At 47.9% G+C, this 25,666-nt stretch overlaps 2 protein-coding genes across 2 annotated transcripts; both read left to right on the forward strand.

Moving 5' to 3' along the window:
* The first annotated feature begins 12,582 nt into the window (after positions 1-12,582).
* LOC136450236 (flavanone 3-dioxygenase 2-like) lies at positions 12,583-17,137 on the forward strand. Its single transcript, XM_066450609.1, has 4 exons — positions 12,583-12,880; positions 13,006-13,253; positions 15,998-16,322; positions 16,471-17,137. The coding sequence occupies exons 1-4, from the start codon at positions 12,686-12,688 to the stop codon at positions 16,711-16,713; spliced, it is 1,011 nt and encodes a 336-aa protein (XP_066306706.1). The 5' UTR covers positions 12,583-12,685; the 3' UTR covers positions 16,714-17,137.
* A 4,038-nt stretch (positions 17,138-21,175) lies between these two features.
* On the forward strand, positions 21,176-24,654 carry LOC136450242 (psbP-like protein 1, chloroplastic). Its single transcript, XM_066450621.1, has 7 exons — positions 21,176-21,437; positions 21,546-21,626; positions 21,798-21,880; positions 22,026-22,148; positions 22,250-22,321; positions 24,009-24,105; positions 24,269-24,654. Exons 1-7 carry the CDS (start codon positions 21,272-21,274, stop codon positions 24,373-24,375), a joined length of 729 nt encoding a protein of 242 aa, XP_066306718.1. The 5' UTR covers positions 21,176-21,271; the 3' UTR covers positions 24,376-24,654.
* The last annotated feature ends 1,012 nt before the right edge of the window (positions 24,655-25,666 follow it).

Here is a 25,666-nt window from a genome sequence, read left to right on the forward strand (position 1 = left end):
TACAGAAAAAATAAAAGAAGGAAAGGGGCAAAACCACCGGAGACGCACCAGGCTCTGGTGTTCCAGGTGAACACGGAGAAGCTGGAAGAAATCTATGTCCCTCAAACGCTGTTTGAAGTGATCTGTTCAAAGAAGAACAAACAAACATGAAACGATAAGGTGAGAAAAGCAAATCTCACGTTAAACGCACCAACAGCCAAAGACCACCTCCGACGTCTCCAAGAACGGCAAGATAACACTCCTCCCAACCTAAGATAGAAGTGTCAGAGGAGCCTACGTAAAAAAAACAACAACAACAGCTCAGGTCAGAGGGCAGATCAGAAACAGGCCAGATGATGATCAAAATAAAAACATTTTATACTTACTCGAACCCGGCGCCGTCAGCCCCGGCTGCCCTGGACCGAACCTAGCACCCACAGCGGCTGCTCGCTCCTTCGGGGTGAGGAGTCCAGCCATGACATCACCTGCAAAGCGACAGATACAGAATATTAACACTTAGCGCAATACGCAAAAGAATGAACCGGGCGAAGACAATAAACACAAAGATGTGCACCAAACAGACATACTCATAAAAAGCCCAGGCTGGGCAGCTTGCCACGCCCTCTGAGCAGAAGTCTCCGCCATATCATGTGGCGGAGGCCCAAAGGGCCGGACTTCCTCAGCCAGCGGCCCGGCGGGCGGAGGACTCAAAGAAGGCCGAGCCACCGGGGCCTCCTCAGCAAGCGCGGCCTCCAGCCGCCCGACGTCGGCCGTAGGCACGGGCGAAGGCGCGACAATGGCAGGGGACGAAGGAGCATGCCGCGGGATGGCCTCCGTGTCCTCTTCAGAGCTTGAGCATAGCCCGCCAAGAACGTCGGGCATAGGCTCGATGGCGCTATCTTCTGGCTGTTCGCCGACGCTTGTAGCACCATGCGAGGGGCGCGCTAGGGCAGCGCTGGTTTCTAGACGCCCGGCACCGCTCACAGCTCCGCTCGTCAGCCACACCAGAGCTACGGGAGACACGCGATCCCCTCCGCTCGCAACTTGCGCGTCCGCTGATGGGACGGAGGAGCTCTCAATGTCTTCACTGCCGGCGGAGGCCACGCCCGCACTACCGGCAGAAGACATGGCCGGCACAATCAATGGAGCACTACTCTTCTTCTTTTTCATGGGCGCCCGAGCGACAATGGTGCCCTTCCTCTTCTTAGACCCGGCCTCTGCCGTAATGTTCTTCGTGAAGGCCTTCTTCTTATTTTTCTCAATCGAGGCCAGAACCTCAGCGGGAACCTCACGCTCCCGGTAGACGATCCTGACCTCCTCAAAAACTCGATTGAGCCGCGGCATGGTGCCTGCCACGACCATCCGAGACGTGTACTCATGCTCGGAAATCTTGCCAACCAACCCTATGGCGGCTTCCTCAACCTCGGAGATGAAACTGTCCTCCGTCACCCCCTCCCCCAAAGACTGGCCAAAACGGGGAAACGGAATCTCAGCCTCCAGCCCAAAGACGGGAACCTTCACCTGTTCTAGTCGAAAGGCTAGGTTGTTTTTGCCTAGGGGCCAGTAGTTGGAGGCCATAATCTCCTCCACCAGGTCACGGCCACCGAAGTAGCGGCACGCCGCCGCAAAAGCCTAATCACAAGACTCCCTCGTCGGAGACACCTCCTCCGGCGGATCCACACGTGTGAGCGGCGCCATCTCCTCCATCCTCGAAGTCAATGGGTACTCTGAGAACTTCGTGCCATCCTCGGCGATGCTATGGACCCCGTAGGTCTTCACGTAGAACCATTGCTCAAGCCAGCCGTGGTCCCACTTGCCCTTCTGGCAGAAAGAGATCTCTAGGCGGTCCGCGCCCTGGTTCCTCTTAGACATGAAGGTGCAACTACCGTACTGGTAGATCACCTCCACCTCCTTGCCCTCCCGCACCTCCTTTTTCTTCTTCGGCTGCTTCTGCAGCTCGTAGTACGCGTAGAAGGTATCCACATCCGGCTCGGCACCGTAAGAAACGCACGCCCAGCAAAATTTGCTAAGCGTGAGGAAGGCAGTAGGGGTCAGATGATGGAGCTGGACATTGAAGGTCTCCAACACCCGACGGAGGAAGGGGATGTAAGGAAGGCGGAGGCCGCAGGTGAAGAAGTCCCGAAAGACCACCGCGTATCCCTCCTCCGGCTCTGGAACAGTCTGACCCGGCGGAGGGATTTTTACCCTAGAAGAAGGAAAACATGACTCCTTCAACATCTCCACGATTGCCTCCTCAGTAATGGAGGAGGGGCCGAAGTCCCAAGACTTTATTGCCATATCTCTGGAGTCCGCGGTGATCAGGTCTCCGATAGACGCAGAGACACTCCCCAAATCCTCCTCCACTAGTTTTTCAAGCTCCAACGCGGAGGCAGAGGCGAGCATGCACTCCTCAAAGTGCGCACCCTAGCCGATGGCCCTAACGCCGAGAAGGTGGCGGTAGGGTCTAGAAAAGGCGGGCCTGCGAGTTTGGGTGGGGCAGAAAGGAAAGCCACCGCGACAGCAACCTAAGCGTGAGTCGCAAGCAGAAAGACGGAACGCGTGGGGGCAGCAAAAGGCGAAAGCGAAGAGAGCAGAGAGCGATTTCTCGAATGCAATGAAAGCGAATGAGCGGTACGAGGGGGACCCCGCCACCAACAGCACCCTTATATAGGCAGCGGGCAGGCGGTCTAGCTCCCGCCACACAACGGTCACCTCCGGAAGATTCGCCCGCCGCACAACGGTCACCTTCGGAAAATTTGCCCGCCGCGCAATGGTCACCTCCGAAAAAGTCGCAGGGTATGCAACGGACACTGACACGGTAGAAACGGCCGCACCGTAGGGCAACGGCTAGATTTGCTGCCCAACGGCTACTCTCAACGAGACCAACGGCCACGCCAGAGCGGGCCAGGGGGGAAGTAGCGAGGCCTCGCTCGAAGACACCGATGAATATGGCCTCCGCCCCCGCGGACGCCTTTGGCCAAGGCGTTTTGAGCTCACGGCACGCTCCGGCGAGCCATGGTCTCAAAAGGGGGGAACTGTTGTAACACAGCTTCGGCGAGTAACAAAGGCCTCCGACAGCAAGGTGTCGCTAAGGCGTCTTCGACCGTCTTAGGGCGGAGACCTGGCGCTGATTAAAGGAACTTTCCTGGCTATGCTCGTAGGGCACTACATGAGGCTCGGCGGGCTTGTCGCGAATTCTGCCCAGGCCGGGCGCTGAGACCTCCGACCTATAGTTAGGCGGACGCCGCCCCGCTTCGGCTCGCCTCCGGCGATGTGGGCGAAGGCCGCCTTACCTCGGACGTCGCCCTGCTTCGGCTCGCCTCCGGCGATGAGGGCGGAGGCCGCCTTACCTCTGAACTAATCAAACAAACAATCTTGCCTAAGTGTGTGTAGGTACTCAAGCGCAGGCGCCCGTGGTCCGCGCAAATGCACCAGCATGGCCCCTGCGCGGCCGGGCGGAGACCTGCGGATGATGTCTCCGACCAGACCGGCGGAGACCTGCCAAGGCGACGGCGCGCCCTTGAAGGCGAAGGCCAGCGTTGAGAACCATGGCCCCCACGCGGCCGGGCGGAGACTCGTGGGTGATGTCTCCGACCGGCCGGCGGAGACCCGCCGAGGCAGCAGCGCGCCCCTGGAGATGGAGACCAGCGCCGGGGACCCAGGCCTTTGGGCCGGCTGCTCATGGAGGCCCATTACTTGAAGACGGCATGGCAGGATTGCCCCGTAAACAAGAGGCTAGCGGCGGAATATTCCAGGAATGTACTGTAGCAGTTGAGGGGCATTGTAATAAATTCTGTCATGGAGTAGTTGAGCCCTATAAATATGGAACACTTGTAACCGTGCAGGTTGGTTGGTGAATGAATTAATGAAACCCTAGTTCTTTGTGCCAGCTTCCCTCAAGTTCACCTGTCGAGCCTATCCTGAGCCTCCGCCCGAGGGCGATCCCTGACGGGCGGAGGCCCCAGTCTCTCCCACACTGTCTGAAACCGCCAGTTTCAACACAATAAAACTTGAATGAAATACTCACTCTCAATGCAAAGTTTTATTTTAGAGTTTCATAAACATTTAATTTCATGACTCATAGATAATTGGTAATCGTGTCAAGAGAGTTTCATTTTCTTCTCTCTTCTTAAATACACTGCCACATCATAAAAATGACTATATGACAACATATTTAATGCATATAAAACTCCCATGAAACTACTGAGACTGTCCTAATAAAGTTTGGAGTTGTTGCTTTCCAAATCCCGATTGTAAACCATGACGACTGGATGCATGCCTATTGGCTAGCTGGGTAGCAGCTAGCTATGTCGACACTGAGTAGACTCCAAGTGTTTTGAATTCGACTACTAGCAGACCGTGAGAAATATAGTTTATCCAAGATAATCCGATACCAAATGCTTATTTGGTGTGGTCATGGCTCACATGATCGTGCCCATGCTTGTTCTAGCGCGATGAGCAGGATGTTTTATTCGGTGGGCTAGTAGCTTTCGTAGTAGAGTTTGAGGTCCTTTATGGTTGGGCTTTGTCCAGCTTCGACTTCGCTACTATTCATACACCGTAGCTATTGTAGCATAAAGCCATTTAAAACAGTAAGACACTGGCATCACCGGCTTTATAGTTTATTTTATTGTAAACTTTTTCACCAGCTTCAGTCTACGGTAGCTCAGCAGTAACGCTGCAGTGAACTTGCCAGAGAAGATAGAGCTCATTTTTTTTAGCCCTTGTTTAGCAGTAGGAATTTGAATTTTGGGGCTACTGTAGCACGTTCATTTTTATTTGGTAAATAGTGTTCAAACATAGACTAATTAGGCTCAAAACGTTCGTCTCGCAATTTCCCACCAAACTGTGCAATTAGTTTTTCTTTTCGTCTACATTTAATGCTCCATGCACAGGCCGCAAACATTCGATGTGACAGATACTATAGCAACTTTTTGGAAGTTGGGGTAGAACTAAACAAGGGCTTAGTATGCCAAAGATGCCCGGGGCCGTCAGCATAGATGATGATGATGATGTTTAAAAAAGTTGGTGTCGCAATGGCATTGATAGTACTCAAGAGTTCGCGACCTACAGTATCGTTCGACCTTTCTTTGACATGTATTGTGGATTTTTTTTTTTTGGGGGGGGGGGGGGGGGGGGGGGGGGGGGGGGGGGTGTCTATTTGTTTTTTCGTGGCCGAGTCACCGATGGTGTCATGGCTAAAAAGGTGCAAACATTGTCGGCTGCCCACTCTCCCTGTCTCATCGATCTATGATGTCACATATTTGTTCATGTGTGCCAAGGCGCAGGCGACGACGGTGCACGGGGCATGGAGTTGCACTGGCAGGATCGCCTCGGTCTCTCTCTCTCAGCGATCTGTGATGTTGTTCTAAGTAATCTTTGTTGTATCAATTTGCAGCTTCGATTTGTGAGGGTAGCCGACAGTGGTGGATATGGTAGACATGCGGTGGGGAAGACGGCCAGTCGTGCCGCACGGAGGCAAGGCGTAGCGGGTAGCGTGCGAGGGAATCAAGGAGCTACAACGGAGGTGTTCTATGATTTCTTTTCTTTTCTTTTTTGCTTTTTGAAATCCTCATTACTGCTAGTTGAGAGTCCGACAGTCGCCCTGTTCGCTTGGTTTATAAGCTATATTTTTTTAGCCAATGAATAATATTTTTCTCTCGCAATAAATCAGCCAAGACTTATCAGCTAAACGAACAGGACAAGTGCTAACTTCTTATCTCCACTATCGGTTAAAAACCCGAAAGGTACCTTGAGACCGACACTAATCTCCAAGTCTACTGCAGTGGTTGTTTGTCAAGGATAGAGTGTATAGTGATTCAAAGTCTTTGGCTCGGCAAGTGGTGGCCGCTGAATGGCTACAAATGGGGATTGGTACCCTTTTTTTTGTGATGGGGATTGGGACGTAGTGGAGTGGAGCTCTCCAATGTACGGGTTCATCTACTCTGGGTCTGATCTTAATTTGTTTTACTTGGCAATGGTGGTAGTAGTGTCACTTTTGTTGAAGACAATTTGTAGAGTTTGAAAATATTTCTGACCAAAGTGAAAACTCTTATCATGGCATTCGGCGTTGTCTTTCCGAACGTTTGTCCTTGGTGGTGGACTACCAAAATGGTGGAGTTTCCTAGTGTTTAAAGCAGCAGTAAGAACACCACCATTTCTAGCACATGAGAATCCCCCTGAGAGGCATTTGGTAGGGAAAAAACTGATACTAAATATGTTAAATGCTAAACAATAGAACTCCCGTCACTGGGAGAACCTGCAGATTCTGGTTGTGGTGAATGGAATTGGACGCTCTGTTGTGTTTTATCGCTCGCCGTGGCATGATATTTGTCTTTTTTTTATTTCTTTGGTAAAATTACAGCCTGCATACATCTTAACTAGCTATGCGGACGTATTTGTCATGACCTATTATCGAGAGAAGACGATATCGTATTATTCAGCAATCAGCAAAGACTAACTTGGGAGTATGTGTGTGCATAGATTGGGTAGGCTGAAAGGAAGCAGTCAAAGGTTGGCAGTCGGCCGAGTTCAGTCGCCCGCGACCGCGAGCTAAACAACAGAAGTGTGGCCATCAAGATCGCCGGTCATTTTGACGTGTCTCGTAGTAGGGTCTTGGCATCGACCACGATGGCACCACGATGAAGAATTCCACGCGGAAATGCCGACTTGCGACTATGTAGTAAGAGCCGGTGCCGACTCATGCACACGTGGAAGCTACGCATCGATATGTATATCCAAACGCTACCGCAGCCAAACCAGCTCTACGTACGTGCTCAGTCGAGGAGAAATACGTACTAATACTGATAGATGTGCTAGCTCGCCACGCATGCGTGTATATCCAAATGTGTTCTGTAATCTGAGAAGGTCAGTAGTCAGCAGTCATCCACAGTCCATGAAACATGGCATCATGTCCGCTGCTGAATGGTGACAAGCCTGTGACTGTGAGTGACCGTTCGAACCATCGATCTATGATCTATCCTGTCAAACTAAGGACATGTTTCATAAAGCTCCAGAAAAATAGCTCTAGCTATTAATTTTGGATAAAAAAAAATAGCTTCAGCTTTAAAGGTTAGAAAAACGTTCGGTAGCTTTTTCTAATGGTTAAAAAGAATAAATTTTCATAATACTCTATTTTCTCTTTTTTTTTCTTCTCTATCCATCTTATCCTGTCCCACAACACCACCGCACAACACGTCTTCTCTACTCTTTCTTTTTCCTCCTCCCGAGCTCCCACCGTATGGGCCGCCACCCACGTCGACCCTCCCTTCCCCAGCCCATCTCCCCTTGCACCGCCGCTCAACCTCCCATGGCTGCCCCTCTGTGTGCACAGCGGCACGTATGGTTGCATGCCCGTGTGGTCCGTACCACCGGCCGATGGCACGCGAGGGGCATCAACATCCAATTAATCAAGCAAAGGAGTCGGTCGAAGCTAGATTTTTCAACTCTTCCACCTTTCTACGGTGATGTTTTTGTCGTGCCTTATTTGGTAGCGTCGTGCGTGAAGCTAGTACTATAGGTGCCAAAGAAGCGCTACCAAACAGGCCCTAAACTGTGTTTGCCATTGGAGATTGGTTACTATTATTTGCAGTAGATATATACTGTTTACACTACAGGGAAGAGCACGCTACTATAGTATGTTTCTATTGTTTGGCTATAGCTTTTTAGAAGATCTATCACTAGAACGTTCCCACCTATCTCATCGCTGCCGCTAATGATAGCCACGAAATGTTTTGGCATCAATAATCTTAAGCGAGTAAAATATTTGTATCTTAGTACATACCTTAGGCCCAATTTGGATCCCTGGGCTAAACTTTAGCCTCTTTATTTCAAGAGTTAATCTTTAGCCTTGGGCTAAACTTTAGTCCCTTGGTCTGTTTGGATACATGACTAAAAGGTGGCTAAAGGTGAAAGAGAGAGGATAGGGAAAGAGAGTAAAGTCTCGTATTAGCACTTTTAGTCCTCTTTAGCTTACCTTGCCAGGGGGGCTAATGGAGGGCTAAAGATTAGCCCCTCTTTTTAGTCCTCCTGTTTGGATTCCCAAGGGCTAAAAGATGGCTAAAAGTGAAGGGCTAATCTTTAGCCCCTTGATCCAAACAAGGCCTTAATTCTAGATGACCACAATTTAAACCTCTCCATTATGTTGTTTACATACGTAGTAAATAATGTATTCAGCCCTCAAATAATTGTTGAATTGTTAAATATTAAATGTTAAATGAATATAAAAATACGAATCGTAGCATTGAATATGTTGATTGGTTTATTCAATGTAAGTAATGAATCTAGATATATGTTCTCCTTAAGCTATGTATACAAGTATGTATTTATATTCATATAATTATCTTGTTTACAAGTTTTGCATAATTAATTAAAAAAATTTATACTATTTATAAATTCGCTAAATAAAATATAGTTTTCTATAGTTTTTCATGGCTATTAGAAGACGCCACCGCTAAATGTATTAGCCCACGGTTTAAAACCTCGACGCACGGAATTAACAAAACATATCTTGCTGTCGAATAGTCTATCGTAGTCGCTGAGCGCCTGCGCTTAGTGGAAGGCGAAGCATTCGGTTTGTTCGCTGATTGATTTCTGGGCTGATAAGCTCGACTGATGCTGGTTTGTTGTGAGAGGAAAATACTGTTATCATTGTACTCCGTCGGGACCGCCGCCCGTCGTCGTCCATTGCACCTCGACGACGCTAGTCGGAGATCGCAGGATCTTCCCTCGTCGGTTGTCCTGTCGGGCTGTCCCATCCCGCTGCCGCATGGGCGAAGCTCAGGGCAGGTCGCCGCGGCCGGCGGTGCTCGGACGTACGACAGGACCAGCCAGGTTCGATGCATGCACTCGACGGTTGCCTTCATTCCGTTCCGCGAAGCTCCCTCCCACGGTCCCACGAATTATTTTTCCGGTCCTGCCGAATCTGCCGTTGGGTGCGTGTCGGGAGCCGGGTGCGTTTGCGATGCCGCCGCATTGGCCATTGGGACGCGCCACCCCCCCCCCCCCCCCCCCCCCCCCCCCCCCCCCAACTGTCTGCTTCTGCTCTGCTCCCAGTCAGTCTCAGAGCGACAAAGAGAACACTCTGCCACTGTCGTGTCTGCTGTCCTTGGTCGTTAAATAAAAACGCACGTTGTTTTTGGGAGCATTGGTTGCTCCTGCTCCGTGGCATTATCTAGCCTCCGTTTGTACAGTGAGGCTCGTGAATCCAGCCGAAAGGTAGAAACGGATACAAAGATCCACGCTGCCGAAAGGTACAGTGAGCTCAACAAGGCGCTGTCATCTTTTCTTTTTTACTAGGAGAGGAAGCCTTTCGCCAGCCTACTCCTGTCGATTAGCTTAATGCGTTTGCAACGACGGCGACAGGGGCCGCGGCGCCGCAGTTCCGCCGGTGCGTTCACTCGACGCGCTAAATCTAGCGCTCCTTTTTCTCCCAATCGCTTGCATGCGTCTCCTTCGATTCTTCTGTTCCGGTGCTTGCTTCTGACCAAATTCATACGTGTTCCGAAGTCCGAACGACAAATAGTGGGCCTCCAAAGTACTAGTAGTTGTTAAAATCTGCAATTTTGCCATATGATTTCACGTCTTTACAATCTTAATTAACTAAGAGGTCTAATTCTTCTATGCTAACCCTTTTAACATTCCTGCCATTGTGTAAAAAAATAGCCTTCGTGTGGATTTCAAGTGATTTTTTATTAAAAAAATCAACTTTGATCGATGCAGGTTGTTTCTTTTCCGCTAATATTTATTCTAGGGTGATCTTTGTTGCCGGCTCTAGAAGAAAACGACACCTACTGGATCGAGCAAAAGCAAGAACATTCAAAGTTCTTGATCCGTTCAGCAATCTCTGTGCTCTCTCACTGCCTTAAGTCCGCCGTTTTCCCCTAGGATTTGGACAATTCATCCGGTAAACCTTAGCGTAAATAACTTCAGTTAGTTGACGTAGTATCTGAATTCAATAGTATAATGACGCATTATTTGGACCTTATCAGTCGGCTTATCAGCTAGTATCTATAGTATTTTCCTCTCACAATAAAACAGCTTCAGTCGGCTTATCAGCCAGCTTTAATAATAGCCGAACGGAGATATGTCAGTACTACTGAACCCTGAAGGCTGAAGGCAACACGTTTCCTGCTTCGTCCAGACGGTCAAATGTGCAGCCAACTTGAGCACTATGGATTGGGACGAAGGAAGGTTCCAGCCAGTGAGCCAGCAGGTAATTGATTTGAATTCAAACCAGCAGAGCCGCAGCCGCCTTGACAGAAGAACAGTAGTGTATGTAGATAGGAATAGTTTTTTTTATTTCAATTGTAGATAGGAATAGTTGACCCATGGATCAAGCCATCAAGGCTAGGCCAGAGAACAGTAGTGTATGTGCTGGTGAAACATAGTACCTAGATATATGAGTTGTACATGACTATGACTTGTAACTCGAGCTGTATTGGCTATATATCAAAACCTAGGTTTGTGTGTGGTGTCTCTCTCTCTCTGCCTACCGTACTGATACACAAGTATACCTTACCTATGTGAACAAATCCAAAAGATCGATTCATCATAATTTGAGATTGACTAAGAGCCCTTTTGGCAGGGCTCTCAGAAGAGCTTTTGCTCCCACTCTACCAAGAGCCGTCCCAGACACTGATGAATGAAATAGCTCTGGCCAGGGAGCTAGCATAAGCCGCTGGAAAGGAAAATGAACTGCGTGCAAGTAACCAGAAATTGTGGCTTCCACGCTCTTTTTATTTCTCTACTTCACATGGCACAAATTTTGAGACTTTCAAAGCATTTTTCTTCTCAAATATGTACCCAATTTTTGATATGTTGTTTGCAATTAATTCAATACAAGAAGATCAAACCTGAATATATTTTAAACTTTTGAAGAAAAAATCTCTACTTTAAAATTAGAACATTGGATTTTTTGTTTTCTTTTGCTCGGAATATCCTAGACATTATATAAATGTTGCGCAAAGTAGCATGACATCTTGGACATATACAACTATCTTCCACTCATTCCAGAAGATACAAATGAAGTCGTTTTGTCAAACATTTTCTAAAAAAGCTCCAGCTCCACCGGAGAACTATCTCTCTAGAGGAGCCTGAGTTGTTTTAGGATGAGCTGGAGCCTACCAAATTATCACTAAGTCACTGCAGACACCTCGATATTGATAGATACGTCGTCTAATACTAAATGAAATATTTAGACGTAAATGCGAGCACAGATGCTAATCCGAAGACCTGAATCGGAGGTGGCCAGGCTCCACCTAATTTCGCTGCATTGAAGTCTCTATTGATAGACTATACTAATACAACTGTAATGATTATGTGTACATATGTGATCATAGCTTTGATAAGATTTTCAAATGATAGTCCATAACTATATATATATATATAGACACACACACGCACACTCCTAAAAGGTATGGTAGCAAAATGTATGGGAAGTGGACCTGTACATATCCCCTACCTTTAGGCCTGAACAAACTGTATTAGACTTGTTTGGGTGAAAGGGGCTAAAGATTAGCTCTCCACTTTTAATCACCTTTTAGTTCTTGGGGATCCAAACAGGGGGCTAATCTTTAGCCCTCCATTAACCCATTAGCCCTTGCAAGGTTGGCTAAAGGGGGTTAAAAGTGCTAACAGGTGACTTTACCCTCTTTCTCTCTCCTCTTTCTTTCACCTTTTAGTCATATATTCAAACAGCCCAATAGACTAAACTTTAGCACCTTCATTTCAAAGGCTAATTTTTTAGTGCTGAGCTAAACTTTAGCCAAGAAGATCGCCTTACTAGGACTAAGGAAAAAGGAAAAGAAGGACCACAGTGAAGCATCCCACGCTTGACATTTTTGTACGTGCGCTTGACATTTCTGTATGGCCCCGTTCGCTGGTCCAAAATTTGGCTGAAATTGGCTGAAAACACTGTTCTAGCTAAAATGTTGTAAGAGAAAAACAATGTTTCAACTTAAAAAAAAAAACTGAACAAGTCAAGTTTCAGACCAGTCGAACGGATTATATGTCTCTGACTCCCTGTCGATCCGTTTGTACACTGCAATCCCACAGACCATTCACGGGAACGAAAACCGGCGAGAAAACAGTGTGCCGTCCAACTAACCTTTGCAACCACCCAGCACAAAGCTTGAAGCCGTTTTTCTACTGACTACTGGTATATGCTACCGTGACCATGAGAAGACACGCTGGGTTCCCTCAACTCTGCACGAGTTCCTGCCACGCCAACGCCTGAATCGCGTTTCGCACGCCCTCGCGCTCGGTGGGTGATCCACCATGCTCGGCAGGTTGACAGGTAGCTTCAGCTCGGCACGCGGCGAACGCTGAAGCTGTAGGCGTGGGACGCTCACATCACGCGACGCGCAGTGGACACAGAACCGGCCAAATCCCGCTGCTGCCGTCAGTGCCCTGACGTTGCCCTGCGCCGTGTCGCTGACGATCGCTCAGCGGCCTCAGCCGCCTCAGCCCGATCAACTGGGAGCCGAGCGTAGCACGGATCCCGAGGTCTCGCCGGCCCCACGTGTCATCTCGATCGGAAGCTTGTGCCGCTGCTAGCTGGTAGCTGCTCGTCTCGTCGTCGGTCGATCACGTTGCGTGTCTATTTATTATTAAGACACGGGCATGGAGCACGCGGCCTAGCTGCGGCAGATCAGACGCCGGGAGCTCGCTCGGAGGCGCTAGAGTCTGGAGCAGCGTGCCAGCGGGCATGGCGGAGCAGCTCATCTCCACGGCCGAGCACGACAGGCTGCCGGACAGCTACGTCCGGCCAGAGACCCAGCGGCCGCGCCTGCGCGAGGTCGTCCCCGACGCGGAGATCCCCGTGGTCGACCTCGCCGACCCCGACCGCGCCGCCGTCGTCGCCAGGGTCGCCGAGGCGTGCCGCACCCACGGCTTCTTCCAGGTGGGTACTGGGTACGGCTCGGTAGTCTTGGTCGTCGGCTCGCGGCTGGCCGTGCGCTCGATCGTAGTACTGGTTTGGTGAATATAAATAAATAATTCCGATCCCTGTTGTCGCCCACCGGCCAGGTGCTCAGCCACGGGGTGCCGGAGGAGCTGACGGCGGCGATGTTGTCCGTGGCGTACGAATTCTTCCGGCTCCCCGCGGAGGAGAAGGCGAAGCTCTACTCCGACGACCCGGGCAAGAAGATGCGGCTGTCCACCAGCTTCAACGTGCGCAAGGAGACGGTGCACAACTGGCGGGACTACCTCCGCCTGCACTGCCACCCGCTGGAGCACTACGTCCCCGACTGGCCGGACAACCCGCCATCATTCAGGTGCCACTACCTGCCTGCCTCCTACCCAGCTTCGAAAGCTCAGTACTCTGCTCCAGTACTATAGTAGCTGCCCATTTGTTGCTTGTGTTGTATTCTCGCTCTGCTCCGCTGCTCGTCCAATCCGGTGAGACGGGAAGACGACGACGGACCCTAACAAATCCTTAAAAATAAGAGTGCAGAGAGAGATGACCCATTGACTCTTTTTTCTTTATCGCCTAGACTAGACCAGATTATAAGGACCAAAAGAGTAGCTTTGCTATAATTTTAATATTAAATTAAAAAAATAATCTTCTTTTAAGAAAAAAAATGCATCTGAAAATTGATTATGGCTTGTTCGGTCCTGTATTCAACTCCATCCGTGTGTGTTAGATGGGTTGATACATCAACACACATAGATTAAGATAGATTCATGAGCATTAGACAGGGCCTTACTGGAACAGGCAATACCCTGGGCTGGAGGAACACCATGTAACGGGGAAAAGAATTATGCACTCGAGGTGTACAGCTCCACGTGTCGTCTGTCGTGTGCAGTACCACTCTGCCTGTCGACGTGTCCGTAGTGCTGGGCTGAGCGGAAAATCTTTCCGAGGCCATGGGTTCCGCACTGCACAGAAGAACCAGGAAGGCCGATCATGAGTTCATGACACATCAGTAGTAGCAGCAGCCAAGATGTGTTGCACTGGCATCGCTAGACATCACGAGTGCACAATTCTGTTTGTGTGAAAAAAAAACGGTAAAAATCTACACTCAAAAGAGAAGCCAAGGACTTACATGAATATCGGTGATTCGTGAGTTATTGTTGCCGAGCTTTAGGTTTAGATTGATACTACCCCCATCTAAAAAAAGATGCAATTTTTAGGTTTAGATTGATACTACCCCCATCTAAAAAAAAGATGCAATTTTTAGGTTTAGATTGAATCAGGCTTACTTAACTTAAGAAAATTTGTGTTTTTTTTTCTCGAGAACGTGTCCTTCACTCTTTTTTGGATGGTGGCTCTGAGAAAGATGACAAGCCTATCCTTCAGTCTTATGTTAACTGCAGACAGATAGGAATCATTATTGGCCCCGTTCGCTGGTCTGAAACTTGACTGAAACTGGCTGGCTTTGTGAGAGAGAAACACTGTAGCGGCTGGTTGATGAATAGTGTTCTGTGAGGGTGTTCAGCCGGCTGGTAAAACCAGCGAACACGCCCCTTGTCTCCTGCTGCTTTCCTCACGAGACCCGTGACTGAAGCGCTGGACAGTGCTTCAAGGGAGGGGGAATTCGAAAGTGACTAAGGGCCGTTTGGTTTTTATTAAGTCAGGTGACTTATTAAGTCAGGTGATTAAAAATTAGTGACTTATAAGTCATGTCTGTTTGGTTGTAGATGACTTATAAGGTGTGGGCCTCACGCAAAAAGGGTGGCTTATAAGTTTTAGGGCATGTTTGATTTCAAATAGGTCACATACTTATAAGTTAAAAAGTGAAATAAGTGACTTATTTTGTCAAACACCACCAACTTATAAGTCATCCCTGTTTATAAGTTAAGCAGGGGTGAACCAACTTAAAACTTATAAGCAGGGGTGACTTATAAGTTGGTAGTGTTTGACAAAATCAATCACTTATTTCACTTTTAACTTATAACAAACAGACCCTAACCACCGTCACCGTGTACCTTGGACGTCTCTACCATGTGCTGGCGGCCAGTTTTAAAGCTGTTTCTAGGACAGGCAGACCTCCCTGCCGTCAGAGAAGATAAGCCGACCGAGCCTCCAAGGAAATCCTATACGTATAGAGTAGCAGTTACTAGGAATGGCAGTATAGAACGAACGCGCGCGAGCGGTGGTCCATCACTCCATCCAATCCGAGACGCCACTTGCCCGGTGCTCCTCCACTCAACTTGCCTAGCTTTGCTCAGTCCGTGCTACAGGTAGCTAGTAGCGTTGTCGATGCAGCCATCGCACCTGACGAACAGCACTGCTGGTGGCATGGTGATGGTGGAGTGTATTTGAGACGACAGTGAGACAGACCAACTCACTGTCTTCTCTGTTTTCTTAAGGTCTGTTTGGCAGAACTCTCTCTCACACACACTTTGGCTCTGCCTCCGTGCTATATTAACTAAGGAGCCGTAGTTGGATCGGAGGACCCATAAAATGATGGCCTCATCGACCTCCTAGTGTATTTCATAATAAGGGAGCCGGAAGGATCGGAGCTATAAGAAGAAACAAACCCTTAGTTCCCCTTTGTTAGGCTCGATCCGACTCATGTAGATTACGATAGTAAGTGAATCTAGCAGCGACAAAAAACAATAGAGACAAACAGAAATAGTACCGAAGCCAAGATTTTGAGGCTCCACGACGATATATTATCGCTATAGTGCCACAACGCAATGAGAGCCACACAACGCAAATAGAATAGCACGTGTGATCTTGTCCCCGGTCACATGAAAGAAAATGACCGCATGCGTACAGTAACGACGATGCGTTACAGTAAGTGTCCGCCGTCCAACAGACGACGACAACGCCTGCTCACTTGCTACCATCGATCTTGCAGCTTGCATGGGATTTACTTATGCTTAAACTTAAACAGTGGCTTGTCTATTGTACTGTCAGTAGTGACTTACATAGTACTCCATAGAATCATCTCACAAACAAACAAAGGTTGTCTGGACACTGTACGTACATGTTCTAATTAACAGTTTGTTTGTTGTTTGTTGTTTGGTGGTGGCCGGCCGGCAATGGCAACGTCCACGTACGCACGTACAGGGAGACCGTGAGCGCGTACTGCAGGGAGGTCCGGGAGCTGGGGTTCATGATATACGGCGCCATCTCCGAGGGCCTGGGCCTGGAAGGAGGGTACATCAAGGAGACGCTGGGCGAGCAGGAGCAGCACATGGCGGTGAACTTCTACCCGCGGTGCCCGGCGCCGGAGCTCACGTACGGGCTCCCCGCGCACACGGACCCCAACGCGCTCACCATCCTGCTCATGGACCAGCAGGTGGCCGGCCTCCAGGTGCTCAAGGGCGGCCGCTGGATCGCCGTCAACCCGCGGCCCAGCGCGCTCGTCGTCAACATCGGGGACCAGCTGCAGGTAGTGACGAGATCGACTGCTCGATCGATCGTCTGCCACCCACCTAGTAGTACACGTTCTGGCACTGGCAGCAGCTCAACTACTGAACCCGTGTCCTCTCTCTCTCTCTCTCTCTCTCTCTCTCTCTCTCTCTCTCTCGATCCTGCAGGCGCTGAGCAACGGCAGGTACAAGAGCGTGTGGCACCGCGCCGTCGTCAACTCCGACAGGCCCAGGATGTCGGTGGCGTCGTTCCTCTGCCCCTGCAACGACGTGCGCATCAGCCCCGCCACCAAGCTCGTCACCGGCGACACGCCGGCCGTCTACAGGGACTACACCTACGCCGAGTACTACGCCAAGTTCTGGAGCAGGAACCTGGAGCAGGAGCACTGCCTCGAGCTCTTCAGGACCTAGCAGCACCTGCGTACACGGTAGTAGCAGAGGAGGAACAGCAACAGAGTAGACGCTTCTCTTTCATTTAGCTTTTCGGTTTTGCGCATCCCGTGCATGTAGTAGTATGTATACGCAACACCTCTACTCTGGTAGTTTGTTCGTTAGAATTGAACTTGCCGAATCAATAAAAAACTGTGTGTACCCCTCATCAGCTTCCCCTCCAACTCGGCTTTGCTTGTTCTCCTAGGACTAGGAGTACAAGAATTCACGGCGGGGTCTGTAAAATTGCTTCTAGGCTCCTGATAGTGTTAATTTCTAGGGATCGTTTTGGGCCGAGTTGGAGGGGAATGGGCCAACTCTCACTGTCTTCCTTTCACTAGAGTAGCAGTAGCAGTAGCAGCAGCAGCAATGGCGAATGGGTTCAGAGAAGAAGAACAGATAGCGAGAATGGATTCAGTTTTCTTTTCAGCACATGCACGGTCTTTATACCCCTTCGGCCACCAGCCATACGTCACAATTACATCATTATTACGTCACTAAGCCGTTACATCCGCTAAGCGCCAGCTAAACCCAAACAGACAAGGAAATTTTTGGAAGAAACTAGACTAGTTCAGCAGAGTCAAGCAAAGCCTCCAAACGAACTTTGAATCATGGATCCTCAGCCTAAATTCCGATGTTTAAGCAGCTTTCTGTTTGTTTTTTTGTTTCAGCCAGCCCAAATCACTCAGCCAACAGTGTTTTCCTCTCACAGCAAACCAGTACCAGCCAACCCAAATCAGTCCAGAAACCAACCAGCGAACAGGCCGTTCTTTTTATTTTCTTTGTTTCTTTCCTCGTTCCCTAGAGCTTTATGCTTTGTTGAGAAATTTTACAATGGTTGGAAAAAAATATAGACCATTCATTGGACAAGATCGGATGGTGGAAAAATATGATGTACCCAACGAAAGTACTTGGAGGTACCAAATAGACGGGGGCAGTACCAAAATAGGTGGGACAACGTCTATTTTTTATTTTATAGTTTATTTTCCAATAAGGATAAATAAGTTATTTTAGTATTGTTATTCAAGGACACCCACAAGCCCTGCAGCCGCCGTCGCCGTCCGCCCGCAGAGTCCTACCTCTGCGGCCTCGCCGAGTTCGGAACCGGCCTGCGCCGCGAGACCAACGTGCTCTGGAGGCCACCGCCCGGGCCGCGTACACGGAGCCGTAGCTGCAGCACCCCGGCGGGCTCATAGGTTTTGACGCGCCGCGGACAGAGCTCGCGCCCGTGCCGGCTCAGTCGCGCAGCTGGACGGTGCCTGGACGCCCGCTGGACACCTCGGCGTGCTACTTCCCAAACATGGCCGAGATATGGGCGCCGCTGCCGTCGCCTCGCCCCGACGGCAAGCCGCCAGGTCTCTGCAACACCCTGACATAGGAGACGCCTTCGAGCCAGGACGGAGACCGTAGAGTTCACGGGATTGTTGCGCGGAGACAGCGATTTGGTACGCTTGCGTGCTCCAGCCTCCATCCATTCGTCATTCATGGACGACGACGACTGCAAGCTAGAATAGTTGTTCTTGCTCTTCTCCCCTTGTACTCTTGTCTGTTCTTGTTTTCCTTTTCCCTTCGCGTGGACATATAAGACGATGTAGCTGGTATTTTGCTGTGTATTAACACATGTAAATTACTACAGAGGCACGATTGGTACGCTTGCTCCAGTCTACTCTGAAAACCACCATCAGACACCTAATGGATGATACGCTTGTCCGTATATATACCGCGTCGATGCCACGGACAAGTAGAAGTCCGTGCAAACGATGCCTCTCTGTCAGCGTCGCAGCTCTTGCGCGTGTCCTGTCCCGGCCGGTCTCGCTTGGCAGTCGGAAGCGCTGCGGTGACCTCGTCGCCCGTGCGAACGAACAGTATTTTCAGCCCGGTAAGCGGGGCATTATTTAGAAAATAGGAAAAGATGAAAGTACTTGAAGGTAGGAAGGTACCTTTTCAACCATCCTAAAAGATTTCTTCTTTATTTTGTAATTTTGGCACCTTTTTATTTGTAATAAAATCTATGTAGGGGCTAAGGCCCCTCCAGTTTCTAAAACAAATCCCAAACAGACAGCTAACAACTAACCGTCGCCCTTCAGCCACTTGGTCAACCATAAGCCCTTGCTTATACAAGAATTCATGTCCGGGTCTGAGCGGAGAAGGGGAGTCTCTCTCTCTCATCTGTAAAATTGTACTGAGTGTCACATGACCATGTGGGCTGGTTTGACCTTTTTTGTTGGGCTTCTAGGCTCCTTGCACTACAGCCCATGTACTACATTTCTTTTACAGGAATGCTATACAACACACGTGTGTTTTAGCACTAAAAAAACATATGGATTTTAGTCCACCGGATTGTTGCCTCAGTGTATCTGCATCCGTCAGATCTGCTACGCTGAAACTGAAATTTGCCCGACGCGAACGCAGCCTGTTGTTTTCCGACGCACGCAGCATGTTGTTCGTCAGATCCGTCAGATCGCTGGCGCACGCAGCCTGTTGTTTTCCGACGCGACGCGAACGCGAATCTGACGACCATGAGGAACGGGCAGGCAATGGAATCAACCCCTCCGTAATTTTGTTCTTTCATAAAAAAAATTGTTTTATGTGATATGTAATTTGTGATATGTGGATCTATGATCTTGTGATTGTCTAGAGGTAGAAGAAGGATAGAGGCTGTTGGATCTTAATTTTATGGTGCAAAAAAAAATTCATGTGTTGAAATTGTATAAAACGCATGGTTGTGCAGTAGAAGGATTTTGTTCTGGACTTCTGGCCTTCCAGGAAGACGACCAACTGTCCGGTCTTCCTTTCAGTAGAGCAGCAGCGACAGGGAATGGGTTCAGATAGCGAGATGGACTTTGAGAGAATGGATTCAACTATCATAATTCAGTTTCCTGTTCAGCACATAAACGGTCTTTATACCCCTTCGGTCACCAGCCATACGTAACAATTACATCACTAACGTCACTAAGCCGTTACATCAGCTAAGCGCCAGCTAATCCCAAATGGCCAGCTAACGGCCAACCGTCGCCCTTCAGCTACTTGGTCAAGCATAGCCCTTTGCTTATACAATAATTCAACGGCGTGTTTGGATAGGACCCTGGTACCAGGCACGTCGGCCAGGCAACGCATCGGACCCAACCGTCCAAAATCGGACGTCTAGGGACGATGCCTCAGCCAGGCAAGTTTCCCAGCACGTCGGCAAGAAGGGGAGTTTTTTTTTTTCTCTTCTCTGTAAAATTGTACAAGTGTCAGATGGCCATGTGGGCTGGTTTGACCTTTTTTGTTGGGCTTTTAGGCTCTTGGCAGTACAGCCCATGTACCACATTTTTTTGTAGTTAATTTATAGGAATCGTTGTGGCCTTCCGGGAAGACAACCTGCCTGCTTGTCGCTGCAGCTTCTTTGGTTGTGGCTGTGGCTGGCTGATGTGGTCAACATTTTCACAGGCTATTCTCTTCGTCTGCACCCTTATATCTATTAATTTGTATGGGCTATGAGTGTTTTTTTTACATAGGCAATGTAGTTTCAAGCTAGGTAATGTATGTTTATTTGTTTCAACTGCATTTATATCCTCTCTTTTCTCATTTTAAGCCTTTTTATATTGTAAATTTATTATATTTCATCATTTTCTTTGCTGCTTATAGTATATTTTATAGCTTCCTTGCAAAAAATATTTTGTAGCTATTTTTACTTCAAATTTTGCGACAAGAACGACAACTTGTTCGCACAACATAATTTGATTCTCTGCAAAGAATTTTTATATATGTTTACTAATGGAAACATAGGGGGACTTTGGTTATTTCTACAACTTAGCATGGATATTTTGAATATAATGCCAAAAAAATTTATTTATTGAAACATTGTTCCTGCAAAGCTAGAATTTTTTTGCTATGAAGCTAGAATGATTTCCTCATAATGATAGAACATTTTCTCGTGAAACTATAACATTTTCTCAAAAAGCCAAAATATTTTTATCAGAACTTACCTTTTCTGAACAAATCACTTATGTTTACAAAAAAAGTACTTTTGTTCAAGCCTGGGTATTTTTTATTTAAGCTAGAGCATGTTTCTTGGAAGGCCGATAGAGCATTATTTCATTGAGGTATATCATTTATTCAGAAACAATCAGGGTGCCTTTTGAAAATTTTGATTTGCATGAATAACCACTGATACAGATACTACAAGATATGTATAGACGGAATAAATATAAATAAAGTACTCACAAGAAATACAAGAAACCGAGAAAGAAAATAGAAAATAGAAAACAGAAAACGAGCTGATGTTTTTTTTTCTCCAAAAAATGGGTTTCTCCGGTCCCGCCTCCCGCATTGGGCCAGGCCGGGGTGGCTGTTGGACCAGGCGGAGCCGATCAGGGCCCCGCGCCGCTGTCCAGGCCCAACTCGCGCATGGCTCGGCTCCGGCTTGGCGGCACGCGTCGTGTGGACCAGAAAGGGAGCGAAATCCTACTCGGCGCACGGAGTCCGCAAGCTGCTTTTCGTCGCTTCGCTTTCGCTCCCCTCCCCCACCCTCCTCGTCGACGCCACGACGCCTCCCATGGCCACGGCCGTGCCCGCCGCCTCCCTCCGCGCGCCATCGTCCTCTCCAGCGGCCGCCGCACGCCGTCTTGGGGCCGGAGCCCCGTCGCTGCGCAAGCGGCATTGCGCCGTCGCGCCCGTCGCCGCCGCCTGCGGCCCCGCGCCGCCGCGGCAGCTCGACAACGGTTGGTACCCCCACCGCCGCTTCTCCTGAGCAGGATTGCGTCTCCCTGCCCCCGTACCTTTATGGCGTCTCGCTTTACCGACGTTGCTGTGTGACCTGCCTGACGCAGAGGAGGCGGCTAGCTCCGGACGGCGGCGGGTGCTTGTGGCCGGTGCCGCCGCGTTCCTCTCCCGGCCTAATCCGGCGGCATGTGAGTTGCTTCTTCGAATTTACTTCACTCTCGCCTTAGACTGCTTCGCCCTCTGCAGCGTTGCGTGCTTTGATTGATGTACACTGACCGCTCAGTGGGAGACGAGCTTGCACTGTGAATGGTTTATTTGATCAAAACTGCGCCTCTGAGTGCGATTCTGATCTGGTATAGTCGCATCAGAGGCTAAGAAAGGGTTCCTGCCTGTCGTCGACAAGAAGGCTGGTTACTCCTTCCTCTACCCGTTCGGATGGGAGGTGACAAACACTTCTTGTATTAATTATTGTCCTTGATTGATTGAAGAGAAAGAAACACAATTTGGCTTAGTTTTTTTTTTTTTTTTTGGCTGCACGATGTATTTTATCATGATGTGTGTGAGGCTAATCACATTATCCTATCCAGGAAGTGGCTGTGCAAGGGCAAGACAAGGTGTACAAAGATGTGATAGAGCCTCTGGAGAGTGTGAGCGTCAACTCTATTCCCACTAGCAAGGAGGATATTCGTGATCTTGGTCCTCCGGATAAGGTTTACTATTCTCTTTTCCATAATCCATAAATAAACTAGGATAGTCCGTAGTTATCCAGCGTAAAGGGTCCAACTTCGATTTATTAACTCCTATTTTCCAGGTTGCCGAGGCTTTGATAAAAAAAGTTTTGGCACCACCAACACAAAAGACAAAGTTAATTGAGGCGAAAGAGGTGTGCCTTCCTTCCAATTTGCTGTGCTTCATCTAACTATTCCTGTTAATATTCATGGACACCAGTGCATGTCAAATCTTTGAGGATTAGGGAATGATGATTTATGACATATCATGGTTCTTTAAAAAAAAACATTCAGCCATGCTAATTGGTTATGTGGACAGAATTATAAAAGACTGAATGAACTTGGTGCTGATTGACGAATCTTTCTGAGTTCATTTTATTATTAGGTCGAGCATTAAGCTGAACAGCTACTCTCTGAAAATAAGATATGTACTAGTGATGGTTTCCACCTGCAGCATTTATTGAAATTTGTTGCCTGGTTTCCATGTTTCAGCTGGTATGCTGAGCTAATAAAAGATTTGGTAGTCAGTTACCAACTTGAAAGTACAGGTGACAATATGACAGATAAAACGTATCAGCACCACCGTAAACTAGCTAGTACTTCTCCCATTTGTATTAGAATCAATTTGTTATTTGTGGAACATCATGTTCTTCACATTGACCATGCTATTCTGTTCTTGAAAGATATATTTTGGTATTTTGCTTATGACAAGATACCAAGGAATGTTATGTGGTGGGCATTGACAAACATAAAGTCCCAACAAAGTATGTTACCCTCATCAAGGACATGTACAACAATGCCATGACTAGTGTACGAACAAATGATGGCAGCATAGATTACTTCCCGATTAAAATAGGACTTCATCAAGGGTCAGCATTGAGCCCTTATCTCTTTGCTTTGGTAATGGATGAAGTGACTAGGGACATTCAAGGGAATATCCCTTGGTGTATACTGTTTGCAGACGATGTAGTGCTAGTTGATAAAAGCTAGGCATGAGTTAATAGGAATCTGGAGTTATAGCGGCAGACCCTTGAGTCCAAAGGTTTTAGAGTAAGTCGAAGTAAAACAGAATACATGAGATGTGACTTTGGCAACGCTACACATGAGTAGGGAGACGTGAGTTTGGAAGGTCAAGTGGTGCCTAGGAAAGATACCTTCCGTTATTTAGGATTGATGCTGCAGAAGGATGGAGATATTGATGCAGACGTTTGTCATAGGATTAAAGCAGGGTGGATGAAGTGGCGCCAAGCATCTGGCATTCTCTGTGACAAGAGGGTACCACAAAAGCTGAAAGGCAAGTTTTATATAACGGCGATTAGACCCGCTATGTTGTATGGCGCTGAATGTTGGCCTACAAAAAGACGACATGTCCAACAACTGAATGTCGCGGAAATACGTATGTTGCGTTGGATTTGTGGTCACACAAGGATGGATCGAGTTCGGAGCGATGATATACGTGACCGTTTAGTGGTAGCACCAATTGAAGAAAAGCTTGTCCAACATCGATTGAGGTGGTTTGGCCATGTCCAAAGGAGACCTTCAGAAGCAACAGTGCGTTGTGGAGTTCTAAGTCGAGATATCAATGTGAGAAGAGGTAGAGGAAGACCGAAATTGACATGGGAGGAGGCAATTAAAAGAGATTTAAAGGGTTGGGATATACCTAGAGATCTTTGTTTGGATAGGAGTGCTTGGAAAATAGCTATTGATGTGCCTGAACCATGACTAGGGGCTCATGTTGGGTTTCAACTCTAGCCTACCCCAACTCGCTTGGAACTAAAAGGCTTTATTGTTGTTGTTGTTGTTGTATGCTGTTAAATTTACAAGAAGTGTTTTGTCATGCAGAATGATGTTGATGGGAGAGCTTACTACACTTTTGAGTTCACAGCTCAGGCTCCAAACTACACAAGACATGCACTTGGTGCTATTGTAATTGCAAATGGTATGACCTTCCACCTGCGATCTTCTCTGTCAATAAGATATTCTATTAGTAGTTAATATTTGTGATATATTGTACTCTCGACCTTGTAGTAACTGGAAAACTGTATGAATGGCGTAGCTTTTCACTGCCATCTACTGTTTTCTAATTGAGTGGGATATTGCAGGTAAATTTTTCACATTGACTACTGGAGCAAACGAGAGAAGATGGGAAAAGATGAAGGATAGGCTGCATACAGTGGTGGATTCCTTCAAAATCGAAAATAGAATATGAGGAATGCCTTAGTTGCTGTGCTGTTTTTCCTTTGTTGATTTGCTTTCTTTCGGAGCTGCAATGGTGAGATTTCAGTAGTAAATGTCGGGAATGTGGATTACACTGTTCTGTGTCATTCCGGAATGTTTGTTACAGAGATTTGAGCAACATTTGTTTGTACTTTATGTATAATATCTTTTCACCTTCGGTACTGTGATCCTTGAAGTTAGGAGGTCCAGACCTCTGCTGTGTAAATCTGTGGAAAATAAGCAATAGAAAGGCTTCACTCGTGGAAGATTATATGTGTGGCTAATCTATCATGTTCAATTCCCTGATTTAGGTTTGTAGAAGGAAATCAACGGTGCTGAATTTGACATGCAATTTACATGTAACTCGCGCGGATTATTCTGGTGCAGCCATATCATTCATCAGAATAGCGCAGTCTTCAGTTCGGTATCCCTGTTTGGTGATAAAAAATGCTCAAGATTTTCCACTTTTGAGAAAGGTGAGTGAATATTCAAGTGTGAGAATCAAACTACCTGGCATCAAAATTGGGCAGGAGATTTCTGAATGAAATGACACGAGAGAGAAGCAGAGGCAGGAGCCGTCTTGCTGATTCTCTGATTACCCGCTTCTCCTGTCAATTTTTTTTTTTTTTATCATCGTTAGGGAAAAATATGGCAAGATTCCTTAAATAAGTTGGTTGTTTCACTATTTGCGTGTAAACGAGTCTGTGCATCATCAATTTTCTCAAGAGGAGACAGGTGAGGTGACCTTGGTAAATCTTGTTATTCCTGAAGTACGTGTTCCAATACAAACGAGTCTGATGTCTTCGCCACAAAAGACGTTTCCCTTGTGAGAAGGTTTATCCAAGAGGGTAGTGCCCTGTCCCCTCCTACAGTCCTACGGATTAGATAGGAGTAGGGATGAAAACAGATCGGATATGGACGGATATCAACGATATTACATTTGTTTTCATATTTCTGTCCGGATTCGAATATGGATAGTGTCAACTATGTCGGATATGATACGACTGGATATCGACATCATAAATATACGATTTGAGTATTCAGATATGGATACGGTATCGGATGTTGGATATCCGGACTCGGATATGGACAGATCTCAACCCCTCTAAACGAATTCAGTTTCGAATACGGTCGAAAAATATCCGTACTGTTTTCATCCTGGAGGATAGAAGGCAGGGAGAAGAACACCTCACCGCTGCACTGCTCCTTCGCGGCGCTGCTTATCTGCCGCTCCCGGACCCGGAAATTTTGCCCTTAAGGGCGCATACTCCTACACATGCAAC

Source organism: Miscanthus floridulus, chromosome 1, assembly GCF_019320115.1.
Source record: "Miscanthus floridulus cultivar M001 chromosome 1, ASM1932011v1, whole genome shotgun sequence".
NCBI lineage: Eukaryota > Viridiplantae > Streptophyta > Magnoliopsida > Poales > Poaceae > Miscanthus > Miscanthus floridulus.